Source organism: Takifugu rubripes, chromosome 17 (assembly GCF_901000725.2).
Source record: "Takifugu rubripes chromosome 17, fTakRub1.2, whole genome shotgun sequence".
NCBI lineage: Eukaryota > Metazoa > Chordata > Actinopteri > Tetraodontiformes > Tetraodontidae > Takifugu > Takifugu rubripes.
The window spans coordinates 6,912,158-6,925,763 of NC_042301.1; the positions used below are offsets into that span (position 1 = coordinate 6,912,158).

The 13,606-nt window shown below is 42.2% G+C and overlaps 1 protein-coding gene across 5 annotated transcripts in view; it reads left to right on the forward strand.

The window, feature by feature from the left end:
• Window positions 1–8,670: 8,670 nt before the first annotated feature.
• Window positions 8,671–13,606, forward strand: part of cabp4 (calcium binding protein 4) — a 14,080-nt gene continuing 9,144 nt past the window's right edge. For 2 of the 5 annotated variants that reach the window (XM_029850903.1, XM_029850901.1), the window contains exons 1-3: window positions 8,671–8,710; window positions 9,951–10,052; window positions 10,334–10,466. In XM_029850903.1, the coding sequence (XP_029706763.1) occupies window positions 8,685–8,710; window positions 9,951–10,052; window positions 10,334–10,466 (261 nt within the window). In that variant the 5' untranslated portion in view covers window positions 8,671–8,684. Of the gene's footprint in view, window positions 8,711–9,431; window positions 9,492–9,581; window positions 9,881–9,950; window positions 10,053–10,095; window positions 10,191–10,333; window positions 10,467–13,606 lie in introns of those variants that run through there. The other 3 variants (XM_029850905.1, XM_029850904.1, XM_029850902.1) reach the window with 3 other exon arrangements.

The window sequence follows — 13,606 nt, forward strand, 5'->3', positions numbered from 1 at the left end:
TATTTTCCTTTTTACGAGATGAATATTTGATTAAAGATCAATTTGTGTGTTTTGATAGGAAGTTGGCAAATGACCTCTGTATGTTACATTAAGAGGAACAAAACGTTCTATTTTTCCCATCTTAACATTGATAAGTGTTTTACTTGAATTACATAGAAAAAGAAATGAACATCCATTGAGAACAGATGATAGCCAGGAGCTATACCAGTTTATCTGCTTTGACACTAGTTTCAACGTAGGAGACACTTGTGACAACTAAACTCAATGAATTGGGCTTTTTTTTTTTTTGGACATTTCACACTGAGGTATTGATCCCAATGAAATAATCATGGGTTGCCTGTCAGACAGACAGGAGCAAGGGTTTCCTTTTATGCTCCTATCTCCAAGTAGCATTTAAAGAAATAGAAACTGCACCTCAAAATGAATCAATGGCAAAAATAAAATCTAAAAAGTAAATTGGTGCATCCCAAAACATCACCCATCACGTGACTATAAATTCACCCTGTATAGAATTGATCATGAATATTTTGATTGATGGTGGGGGGAGTAGGAGCAGTTTGTTGAGGAACACACCCAGAGCTTCTGCATTTCCAGATAATCTCCTTCCCTTATGCAGCACAAAGATGATGTAGGTTTCCCATTAAGTGTTTCGCTTGTGTCCCCTGCCTGCCAAACATTCTGACTAGATTAGACATATCTCTATTGACAGGAAGAGCCATGTTGCTGCTGGGTTGTAACTAAATGGCACCACACATGAAGGCCACCTGCAGATTAAAGACTTAAAGACTAATCTTTTCCTACACTGGTCTTTGAAAATACTCCTGATTAGTACTTTCTTTTCTTTTTTTTAACGTGATGCAAACCCTTTTCTTTTCTGAGCCCCCAGTAACACCGCTGGGCTGTGAAGCCAGTTTAACATGGTGGCAAGTCCCAGTAGGGATATGGTTGATGAACCTTTTATTTATTTATTCTTGCATCCAGGCTGCTAACACATTGGTACTACATTGTATGGTGAATGGAGGCACATGAAGACACGTTACATTCAACTTTATTGTACAAAGAGGAACCACAACACAGGACATCTATTTTTTTTCAAAATACCTGAAGATCTCAATTTTGGGCAGTGCCTCAAACAAGGTCATAACTTACAGGAGGTGACTGTTCTTCCATAGGCTTCAGTGGAGGCTGTTAACCATTGCAAAGCAAGGTGAAGGTCACCATTCAATTAACCCAATAGGGCTACATCACACACATAAAACAGTAAAGGATTCTGACATGCAACTACTCTGTCCATTCAATTTATGAATAGAACTGTCCACCCCTACTGGGAAAGTGCCTGGCATCAGTCCAATTGAAGTGCTCATTTCAACCACACATAGAGCATCTACCTCCACCCAGGACCCCAGTGGATCAGACTGGAGCAAACACAATGATAACAGAACCCACCTTTGCATCTTACTTCTTTCTCCAAATTATTATTTGAGTTGGTTTGTGGTCATTTTCATGTTAAACCATTTGTTGTGTCAGCAAAGGCAGCAAACACGGCCCCCTCTACACCCAGCAATGTAGCACCCTGTCGAAACCCTGATCTATTTATTGATCTGTCAACAAATGTATGTGCTCATAATTTACTCTATCCATCCAAGATCACTATTGTTTATAAGAATCCCTTAAATTTTCTCCTTCATCCCATATTACCTGTATCTACTCTTTTGTTATAAAGCATTGCTAATCTTTGCTACTAAGGCAGAGTCACCACTGCACCTGCTCTGTTTGCAAAGTCTGGGTGATTTATGCTGACCTCATGCGACACCAACTGACATTTGCAACCTGGAGGCAGAGCAGGAGCACAGAGCAAAGGTAGTTAGAGGGGCCTTAAAGCTGTCATTCAAATTTTCAGCAGAAGGCGTCTCTCGGTGTTAGTGTCTGCAGGTTTATCGTCTTTAAAAGGCACTCTGATCATGCTTTCACAGAACAGTCAGCCAAAGAGACAGACTGAATTCTAAAACCACACTGATGTTTAAAGTGGTGGTTGTTGATATTCCATCATGGTGGCAGTTGGTGTCACGGGTGTCGCTTCTGTTTCTCATTCTTGGGCTTTAGGGTGGTGCTGGCAGAGAGTGCTGTTCTGTCAAGGTGTATTATTGTTCTCACAACATGTCGTGGCACCAACTTCGGCCCTGCACAGCTTCTGGCTGTGCACAAAAGGCATCGCTCCAACACCAGCATTAGCTGCTGCTTTCACCTCCCCCTTATTGTCAGTCCTGTCTGTTGAGGGCCCCTCTGACAAAGTCAGATTCCTTTAACCCCACCTTTGATAGTTTCTCTGAGAAGCAGGGCTACATTCAAAGAGCAGTTTTTTGTAGGAAAAATCTGAATTATTTACTAAGGTCATTCTTGACAGGGTCAGCTATGAAAGGGAATGACCCCTGTCAAATCCAATCAGAGCCTCATAAGGTGAGAATCCCTCCTGTTAAAATGCACCCCCCCCTCATTTTCTTTAAACCTGATCAGTTTGAAGTTTTAGTTAAATCTTTTCAAACCACCAGTCATCCATTCATTTTTTGATACTCAACAGGATCAGGTTTGGATCATTAGGAATGGCAGACACAACCTGAACCCCAAAAATCAGACACACACAGGACTGAGTAGATTTGACCAGGCCAGACTTTACTGAGATGTGGCAATAGAGTTACACAAAGAACCAAAGACGAAAAACACTTCATTGGAGCAGGCTGGACAGCACAAACAGACATCTGAATGAGCAGGCACAGAGGCTTGAGCAACAAACTGGCAAAGATGGACTTGCAAGCAGTCCTTTTAACAGCAGGCAGGTGTAGATGATTAACTGGAGATGAGTTGCAGGTGTGTAGATCACGCAATGGGCATGAACCAGGAAGCAGCCCCACCCATCCTGGAAACAGACAAGGGAAACACAGACAAGAAACAGAAGGGGAGAGGGAGAGGGAAAGCACTAGGGGAAACTCCCAACATGGATCCCATTATTGCTGTTCATGAATAATGCTAATAATGTTAATTATTGTTCATTCTAGAAAATGTAACTCCTGGTAAAACAGTTGATCAAAAATAAAACATAAATTATGTTGAACTATATGAAGTGTTTATTTATTTTGCACTGACCCAATTACATTCTGCTCAGCTCCTGCAATCTATATTTTCTTTCCACTGTCTTTTCCAATTTCAAGGCTCTTAAAAATTTCCTCGGCTGGTTTGATGACGTTTTTTTTCAGGACAAACAACAGCGTTGTGATTTATTATTGGTGCATGGTTCACTGAACTCACTTCCTCAGCTTCAGTTTCTGTGTCTTGACCCTTTTATGCTCTGACCTATCCCATTTTTACTTTGTCTCATCAGCATATTTCTGTAAACATAAAACAAAGCAAAAAACCCTACAGGGGTGGGTTAAGGTGGGGAGGAGGGTGGCCTAGAGGCGGGACTGTGGCAGGGATGAATGATAGAGGAGGAGGAGGAAGAGAGTCTGAAGGAGACAACACAGTAATGAAAGAGACATAAAACCTTTAAAGAATGCTGTACTAAACATTTGTTTTAGTTTGAAGAATCCATCACTTTTGTGTTTACTCTCCATTCCCAATCAAATGGAGAGATTCAGATTTGCCCTTGAACAGAGTGACAAGAAAATTATATACAAATGAAGTTGGATGGGAAGCAGATATAGGACTCATGAATACAATATCTTTCCGAACAAGACAGAGTAAAAAGTCAAATCCATGAACAATTCCTCCAGAAAGAAAACTGCCCCCTCCCACTCCCCATTATTACAAAATGAAAGGAAAGCAAAACTAGGACATGACCAGAGAGAAGCCCAGGAGAACACCAGGAGATGAAGGAGTGAAACAGGAGGCATGAAGCTGCTGCCCCATGGCAGGCCGCCATGTGTGCTTAATGAGCCAATTAGTTCCTGATAAGAGATGATCACTCACCAATAAGTGAATGCATCATTAACCACGTAAGAGTTTCTTCAACAAGGAGTTCTGTTTTCAGTCCACGTGATACAATTCAACCTAAAAATGGACCTTTTATTTATATCCTGTCTGGTTTAGTTTAAATTGTCTCGAGGCGCTTTACAGAAAGTCAGAAAGCCTGAAACCTCAAAAAACAGTGGCAGTGAGAGGAGAGGAGAGGAGAGGAGAGGAGAGGAGAGGAGAGGAGAGGAGAGGAGAGGAGAGGAGAGGAGAGGAGAGGGAACCCTATCTGCACTATATAATTTATATATTCTAACCCTAAAAATGAGGAGCTTTTCCATAGCGACTCTCCTACATGACTTTCCTACAGTAGTCTTGTGTATCACATTTGTGGCCAATGTTCCTCTTTAGGCAAACAGGATTTAGCCATTTGCATTTTTAAGTAATTTACGCAGAGCAACATTGAGCATCAGGGTCATTCAGCAGCAGCCACTGATGAGAAGATCAACATGTCACAAGAGGGAAGCAGTAGCATTAATACAGACTGTATAAACGGTAGTAAAAGGTCCATGTATGTCTGAGAGGAGAATTCTCCGCAGAGTTACCACCTGATGTTGGCAGCTGGTAACACGCTTCAAAACACACAGCTTTTCATTTGAAGAGTGATTCCTGCTCCCCTCTTCCTTCCTCGTTCAGTTTCATTGTTTATTTTCAATGTATACGTTGGATAAAGGGACACAAAGGGACACATGTTCACTTTGACTTCTGTGCTTTAGTGTTTTTAATTATTTGGGACTACACTATAATGTATTTATGCTCATACATCTGATATGATAAGAGTGCATCTGCTTATCTTTCAAAATTTATTATATTTTTCTTAATTTGATTCTGTCTTTATTTTCACTAATATGTTTAAAATACATTATCAGTAGATCACAGTTCTTCCACATCCTCCTCCTCCTTTACCCTACTAGTGGACTAGATGCACCTGCACTACTCATCAGTACAACCCACCACACCAGCACAAACTCCCAGTATGGAAAACTCACATCTACACCCAGGAAAATACAGTTTGATGGCATCCTTGGCTCCAGTGGATTGTTTACCTTACCAGTAAGTTTGGGAATAATAGACAGAATTAGATGCAACCAACTCTTTTAAACGGGTGCTACCTGACTCAAAGATTTACAGTAACAATAAAGAATTGAAGATTTTCCTGACAACCTGCTGTCAGGAGCCACAGTTTATGAAGAGGGAACTTTAAATCTCATTCAGCTAATCTATAAATAAACACATATTAATAATTATACATCTATTAATAAATACGTGTTGTCGATGTGCACCATAAGTGCTGACATGGCAGAAATCTGGAGAGATTATGGAAAACTGTCAGTGAAAAGAGAACAATTCTAATGCATCTTTGACCACATGCAGCTTTGGTCTTCATACCCCTGAGGACAGATACATGCCTAATCCCTCCATATTTAGCTGGATAATCACCCTTCATCATATAATCCTCAAGTAAAGTTGGGCTTCACACAACAGATACATCTCATTTCTGTTGCTACCTGCCAATACGAAGGGGAGAAAAAACACAGGTGAAGGTAAGATTCTATGTAAATAATGATTTAAAGCTGGCAGAAAGCATTTTTGAGAGGACTTCTAAAGACATTTCTTGAGTTTTGTGTATATTTTGCTGTATAAGAGGTAGGTTGTTCCACTATACTGCAGAAAGGTTCAGGTAACAGAGATGTTTAGATGGAGCCACTATGGATGGTTCTTAGACAAGAGTTAGTTTTACTTAGAGTGTGCATGGATGTGTGTGTTCACACATGTGTTTGTGTACTTTTAAAATAAGAAGTAGTTTCATTTTTAAATAATTTCATCTCAATAATTGAATGTTGGAATAAACAATATTTAATAAAGCCTTGCAGGAACAATCACTTTTTCTATAAGAGGAACACGAGAGCCAAATAGACTTTCACAATGAGGCCCAAGAAAGACTCTGCTGCTCAAGGTAATGATGCCAAACAGATGCAACAAGGATGTCTGCATAATGGAACGCAAAGGTGATAGGACACAGGGCAGACAATCATAGAAGCATGAGAATACTCAAGGGCAGAGAAGAGAGCAACGTATCAGCCCCCCCAGGCCTCCTCCTCCAAGATCAGTACCAATGCTCCACTATCAGTTGGGGGTCCAGACCTCATCTCCCTTCCAGTCCACTAGGAAATGTCTGCCTTGTCCTTTTTTGCCTTCAGACATGGTACACAGGGGCAGCATCAACGTTCCTGGTCAGTGGTAGAGAACTGGAGGGTAGGACCAGCTCTGTAGTCTTGGACCTGAGGTGTGAGGGACAGCTCTGGTTTTACTCTCGTCTCAGCTCGTCATCATCTTCTTGTGTGGTTGTCATTTGAGCGTTGCCCTGAGTAACAGCCGTCAGGTGCTCCTCAGGTGGTCGCGGCCACACGTACAAACCATGCGTGGACTGAACGACTCTGCGTGGCCCCATCCTCATGTTCCAGTCCTTACACAAATGCAGGAGGAAAGGTTCAAATAGAAGCTGGCTAATAAAACAACTTCAAACCATTGAATGACAGTTGAGAGTTATTAATTATGGTTCAATGGATTCTTGCAGTAAAAATGAAATATTAAAAAAAAAAAGATCTATGCACATATTTTACACAACTGATCCAAAAATGATGATGATTGTTTGGATTATGAAGCTCGTTGTATGAAGCAGATCAGTGGTTCCCATGTTAATAGCTGTCGATTATGCAGCCTACGACACAATGACACAGTCATTGAAGAGATGGTTTTGTGTTAGTTGTGTGTGCAGGAGATGAACTATAAATCACAGAGCCATCAGTGGTTCCTGATAAATTTATATGATATATATTCATTCAGCATTTATGGCCTGGTGATTGGGCTGTGTGGCTCCATTATAACTACAACACACTCCATTAGCAGCTGTGTGAGTTGTGTTGTGTTAGCTTTACTTCAGGAACACCTTAGCATCATTGCTTTAAATCACATGATTAGGATCTGTGTCGGCTCTGTGACTGACAGCAGTTGGCCTCTCAGGGAGGGGCGCTGCTGATACGCGCTGCTGTTCAAGACTTGTAGAGTGAAACGTGCATGTGGCTGGGTGTGTTTGTTTACCCTAATGGGAGTTTGTGCTCACTGAAGATTAGAGAGATTCTTCAGGCAAACAATGAGACCACTGCCGATGAGACCACACATCTTGCTTTGCCCACATGTGAGGTGCTCGTGTGTGTGCAGGAGAATGCCTATGAAGTTCGCCTAAATCCATTAAACAGCATCTTAAACAATACAATTATTTCAATCAACAATCAAAAATATTTAGGAAGTGTGCATGTATCCGCACCCCCACAGAGCGTAACATGCTAAAAGCATCTGTTGCATTTGGCACCTCACGTGCACGTAGATTTCGTGAATGCATGACTGACAGCCAATCACTCCTCTATTCTGGTGCATTATGCTCAACCCTAATGGAGTTGGGAATTCGGCGTGTTTGGTGAGGACACATTGGAGGATGGGGCACTCTTTCTTTGTCTCTTCTCATTAGCGCCAGCGTGGCCCCTGACGCTCGCTGAAGCAGATCTTGGGGATTCGTCTTTGCACCAACCACATGTGACATGTGGCTGGGGGGTGGAAGCGGGGGTGTAATGTTGTGTTTAGAGCTCATGGGCAGTGAATACGACTGTTCATCATCACTGAGGGCCATAAATGGCAGAGTGGCAGAGAGGGAACATTAATCTGCTCTCAACCTTCAGCGTGTCTAACTTCTCCCACGTCCAACATGATAATTGCTTCATCTTTCTCTCTTCTGTCTGTCTCCCTTTAAACAATTCTTCATCTTGAAGACCAAGTTGCCTTCACAAACTCTGTTAAATCAGAATAAATAAAAGGCTGCCCACATTAGCTGATAGTTCATTTAATTATTTTCTGTATTTAATTGGAAAATCTTGCAACCTTCCTTGAACTATTCCATTCTATGAATTCACCTGAACCTGGAGTTCAAGGTCATTTTATCCAGTAACCTAATGTGTATTTACAGAACATAAATCACCTAAACAGCACTGAAAAGCAAATCCAACAATCAAAGAGAGGGTCAAGCTTCAGCAAATGTATTCTTAAAGACATTCTTCCACACTATTGCCTTATTTCTTAATATATTCATCATCTGCTCAGATGTGCTAAACTTGCTTGAGGCTTCGGAACTCTGCCACATAAAACTTACCAGGAATAATTTCAACAAACTCTTTTTAAACATATTTTAACTGCTACCTTTTTTGCAGGATGTCAATGAAAAATGCCAAGGGAGGAGCAGAAGGTAGACCACCTTCTGCTACCAGGTGAGTCAAAGCTGGCAGACTGTTCCAACTGGGTTACACAGAATTGATCTAAAAGAACCTTTAGAGTGGCCTCTGCTCTTGTGTTTACATGCTCACTCACCAAAACCCATTGAATGATCAAATCAAACTTTATTTATATAGCGTCTTTTACAATCAAAATTGTTTCAAGGCGCTTTCCAGAATTCCAGGGCCTAACCCCAGACAAGCAGTGGCAAGGAAAAACTCCCCTTTAACAGGAAGAAACCTTGAGCAGGACCAGGCTCATGAGGAGAGGAGAGGCACAGAGCACAGAACCACATACAAAAATACACTATTTATGCAAGCCGCCGGCCGAGTGGGTCAGCAGGGTGGGAGGTCATCATGCAGCTCCGAAGGCGGCGATACCTGTAAATGAATACAGAAGGGGGGAAGCAGAAAAACGATACAAGAATCAGCATAACTAGAAACTACACAAGAAATAACATTGCTGTGACAGCCAGCGACGAAGCGACGACATGCGGCTAAACATTTCATCGCTGGCCAGATTGGGGAGGGGACCAGAGAATGCTACGGAGTCCGACATCGTTTTTGCGTAGTTGCACACCGACTCTATGTTAATTTTGGTGACCTCCGACTGACGAGGCCGAGTGTCGTTTGCGCCGACGTGAATAATAACTTTACCAAATTTACGTTTACTTCTCGCCAGCAGCTTTAGATTGGCTTCTATGTCGCCCGCTCTGGCCCCCGGAATGCACTTGACTATGGTCGCTGGAGTCGGCTTCACGTAGCGCAAAACAGTCGCCAATTACCAGGGTCGGTTTCTCAGCGGGTGTCTCGCCGAGTGGGGAAAAACGATTAGCTACGGGAAGCGGGTGGTAGTGCACCGTGGGCCTTTGGGCTACGCTTCCTGCGAACCGTCACCCAGCCGCACTGGCTAGCCGGCTGCTGCCGGGGGACCGCTAGCTGTAGCTCCGCTAGGCGGCTCCGCAGCAGCTAGCTTCTCCTGGCTACCTGACGCAACTCCAGCTAACTCCATGCTGCGGAACCGCGTCTCAAGCTCACCAAGTCTAGCCTCCATAGCCGTAAATAAACTACACTTTCTGCACCTATCCCCTTCACTAAAGGAGGCAGAGGGGTAACTAAACATTTCACACGCTGAACAGACAAAGACACCGGGTGAAACAGATGGTGAGGCCATGCTAACGCTGATAATCGGCAGAGCCCTGTATTTATTTAATATGAGTTATTTCTCACTGTTATCAGGTGACTAGAATGTCCCAAGTGTTCAATTTTAATTAAATTTAATTTTAAGTAAAGTGAATACAACACACAGAGCAAACAACAAACGATTGAGAAGACAGGAAGTGACGCAACATGTTACCGGAAATCCTACCCGAGTCGATATCCTCAACTGGCAGAGTGGTCCCACGTGGAGAATAAGCCTTAAGCCTGTTACAGTTGATTGTCATCTACTTTTTGTTGTAATTGTTCTAACATTTGTTGTTGATGAAAACATCCCCATTATTTTATCAGCACTAGGGTTATCAATCATGGATCACTGAGAAATTGACAAACACGTACGTGTACTGCGTTCATTGACCAGTTGTTCATTTTTTACAAGAAAATCTCCATTTTCTCTTCTTCTAGTTTGTCTCCACGAGCAGGGAGAGCTGCTTCTCCTGGCAGATCACCGGCTTCACGGAAATTCAAAAGCAAAGCCCTTCAGCTGAGCCTCTCCAAGAAATTCTGGTTATTATCATTTCTGTTTCCAATCAACACTGATTAGGAGGAGGTGGAGTAGAAGTATGCATGCGTTCATGCGTTCATGCGTTTCATACCTATATTTTCTTGTCTTACCCTATTCTTTTGTCACTGCTCTCACGTGATGTAAGCTGATCAAATCGCTGATGTTTTTTCCACTTATCTCACTTTAAAACTCAGTAATCATCTCAGAGACACTTGTGTTTATTTAAGTATATTGAAAGATAGAAGAATGGGGTTTGATTAATGATCATTGCTGCTTTTCACAGCTCAAAGTTACCTTTGGAGGACAAAAAGGGCTCCGGACAAGAGGAAGGCCGTCGACGCAGTAGGAGAAGCCTGAGCAACAGCTCAGCCATGGCAGCGGCCTACATATCATATCTCAATAAACTGTTTGGACAGGTTAGTCCACCAGCATCTCAATCTACTAAAAATCCTCGCATCCTTCAGGAGCTGAATGCTTGAGAGAATTCATCATCTGATGTCAGCTACTCTGGTTGAAATTAACTTTATCCAACTTGCTGCTAGCTGTTTAAATCTATTTCCATTGTAGTTGAGCACAAAAGCAGCCTGGCAGGGTTTCTGTTGATGACTAAATATGAATCTCATTCACTTGTGGAGATGCTTTTGTTTTTCTATTAACAACCCCAATTTGTCTCTTGATTTGCTGTAACTGGCGTTTTGCAGGTGTTGGCATGTTCAGGGTCATTACCCTGATAATCTGAGTTCAAATAATTTAAGTCGTAAAGTGAAGGTTGAGCTCTGTAGGATGAATTAATGAGATTCGCAAGACCATTGATAGACTTCACTGATAGCAGATGACTTAAAAGTGTTTCTGAGATTATTGGACCACTGAGATAGCAGGATGTGATGTAGTTACACAGGAAGCAGTAGGCAAAAGAATCAGTGTCAACGCACTGAAATTTTATTGTCATTCTGGTATTTTTAAAAATGTCGATTGCATGAAAACGACCCAGCGGTGAATGTGTCCTTGGCTCACTTTCCTTTTTTGATTCTGCCCAGACGCCTACAGAACAGAACATTTGTAAAATGAACAAGAAGCAATGAGCCAACAATTAAGATCAGTGTCTCCCGGATTCTGTCCCCGTGGGACCATTCTTGAATACCACTCCCTGGTTCTTTAGTCCTACTGGAATCCAGCTCTCACTCTTCATTAAACAACAAGGAGTAGCAATTGGACTTAGAGCAAGAGAGGTCTAGAATTCTTATCCTCTGTGTTTCTATAACCCAGAACGGGAAGATGACTCGATAATGAACTTTAGTTTTTAATAATGTTAGTAGGCCATGACTTATATGTCCCAATTACAGAGTGAGGATGTCAGGTTGGCTGTACAGACGTGGGATTTTCTTCTTCTTAATCTTCAAATCAAATCAAATAGAGATAAAAGGAAGGTTGGATATTGGCCTATAATTTGCTAATACGTCAGGATCCAGTGATGTTTTTTTAAGCAACGGCTTAATCACTGCCACCTTATAGGACCGGGGTACATAATCTGACACTAAAGAACCATTGATCTGGTCCAGGATAGAACTGCCTATCAATGGTAAAACATCCTTCAACAGGTGTGTTGGGATGGGATCTAAAAGACACGTGGTGGTCTTGGATTTCTGAATTAGCGATGACGCCTCAGAAAAATATATAGGGGTGAAGGGGTTTAAGGACTCGTTGGAGAACCTGAATGTTCCCACAGTCAGCACATCTGGTGATGGTCCAGTTTTTGGGATGGCCTGGTTAGCTTTCTCTCTGATAGCTAGAACTTTATCAGTGAAGAAGCTCATGAAGTCTTCACCACTAAGGGAAGAAGGGATACGTGGATCTAAAACACTGTGACTCTTAGTTAATTTGGCCACAGTGCTGAAAAGAAACCTGGGGTTGCTCTTATTTTCCTCAATTAAGGAAGAAAAATAAGCTGTTCTAGCCTTACGGAGGGCCTTTTTGTAAACTAATAGACAGTCTTTCCAGGCTACATGATAGCTGTCTATTTTACAAGAATGCCACTTCCTTTCCAGTCTTCGCACTTTCTGCTTGAGGGTCCTGATATGTGTATTATACCAGGGGGCACACCTCCTCTGATTTACTATTTTCTTTTTCAGTGGGGCAACAGAATCAAGCGTGATGGTTGCTGCACCTTCCACAATAGAGTCAACCTCAGCAGGGCTAAGATTATAATGATTTATCCCTGGGGAAACACACGGTGGTCCTGGGATTAGCACAGGGATCGCTTCCTTAAACTTAGCTACAGCATTATCTGAAAGACATCTGCTATAGTAAGACTTTGTTCTGAGCATAGAAGAATCCTTAATCATAAATGTGAAAGTGATCAAAGAATGGTCTGACAGGAGTGGGTTCTGAGGGAACACTGACACATGTTCTACCTCAACACCATAAGTCAGAACTAGATCTAGGGTGTGGTTAAAGCTATGAGTTGGTTGGTTTATCTGCTGGAGGAAACCAACTGACTCAAGTAATGTAATGAAGCCATTTCTAAAGCTGTCATTTACAACGTCTACATGGATATTAAAGTCTCCAATGATAATGACTTTGTCCGTTCTAAGGACCAAGTCAGATAAGAAATCAGAGAACTCAGACAGGAACTCTGAATGTGGCGCAGCAGGGGGCCGATATACAACTACAAACAGAAGTGGCTTTTCTGCCTTCCAGTTCGGATGGGTGATGCCAAGAGTCAGGCTTTCAAATGAACTGGAGCCATATTTTGGTCTATGATTAATTAATAACTTGGAGTGATAGATTGCTGCCACTCCCCCTCCTCGACCAGTAACACGAGGAATATGATAATTAAGATGGGTAGAAGGAGTAGATTCATTTAAGCTAACATACTCCTCCTCCTGAAGCCAGGTCTCAGTAAGACAAAATAAATCAATGTGATGATCCACTATCAGGTCGTGTACTAACAGGGATTTACACAAAAGAGATCTAATATTTAACAGTCCACATTTAATTATGATATTACTTTCTCCAACTTGTGCTTTAGTATTAGATTATGGTGATTATGGTGATTGACCGCTCCCTTGCTCTGTGCTTGGTGAACTTTTAACCTTGGAACAGAGACTACCTCTATAGTGTTAAATATGTTATTGTTGGTGGATGAGGGTTCTATGGAAGCAGCAGAGAGGTGTGTAAGACTACAACTCTGCATCCTGGATTGTCAGGTCACTTTGGGTCTAATAAAATTAGCCAAATTACTCGAAATGAGAGAAGCACCATCCCGTGTGGGATGGACACTGTCTCTCCTAATCAGACCAGGTTTTCCCCAAAAAGTGCTCCAATTATCTATAAAGGCCACCTGGTTTTCGGGGCACCACCGTGACAACCAGCGACGAAGCGACGACATGCGGCTAAACATCTCATCGCTGGCCAGATTGGGGAGGGGACCAGAGAATGCTACGGTTTTTGCGTAGCTGCACACCGACTCCAAGTTAATTTTGGTGACCTCCGACTGACGAAGCCGGGTGTCATTGGCTCCGACGTGAATAATAACTTTACCAAGTTTACGTTTACG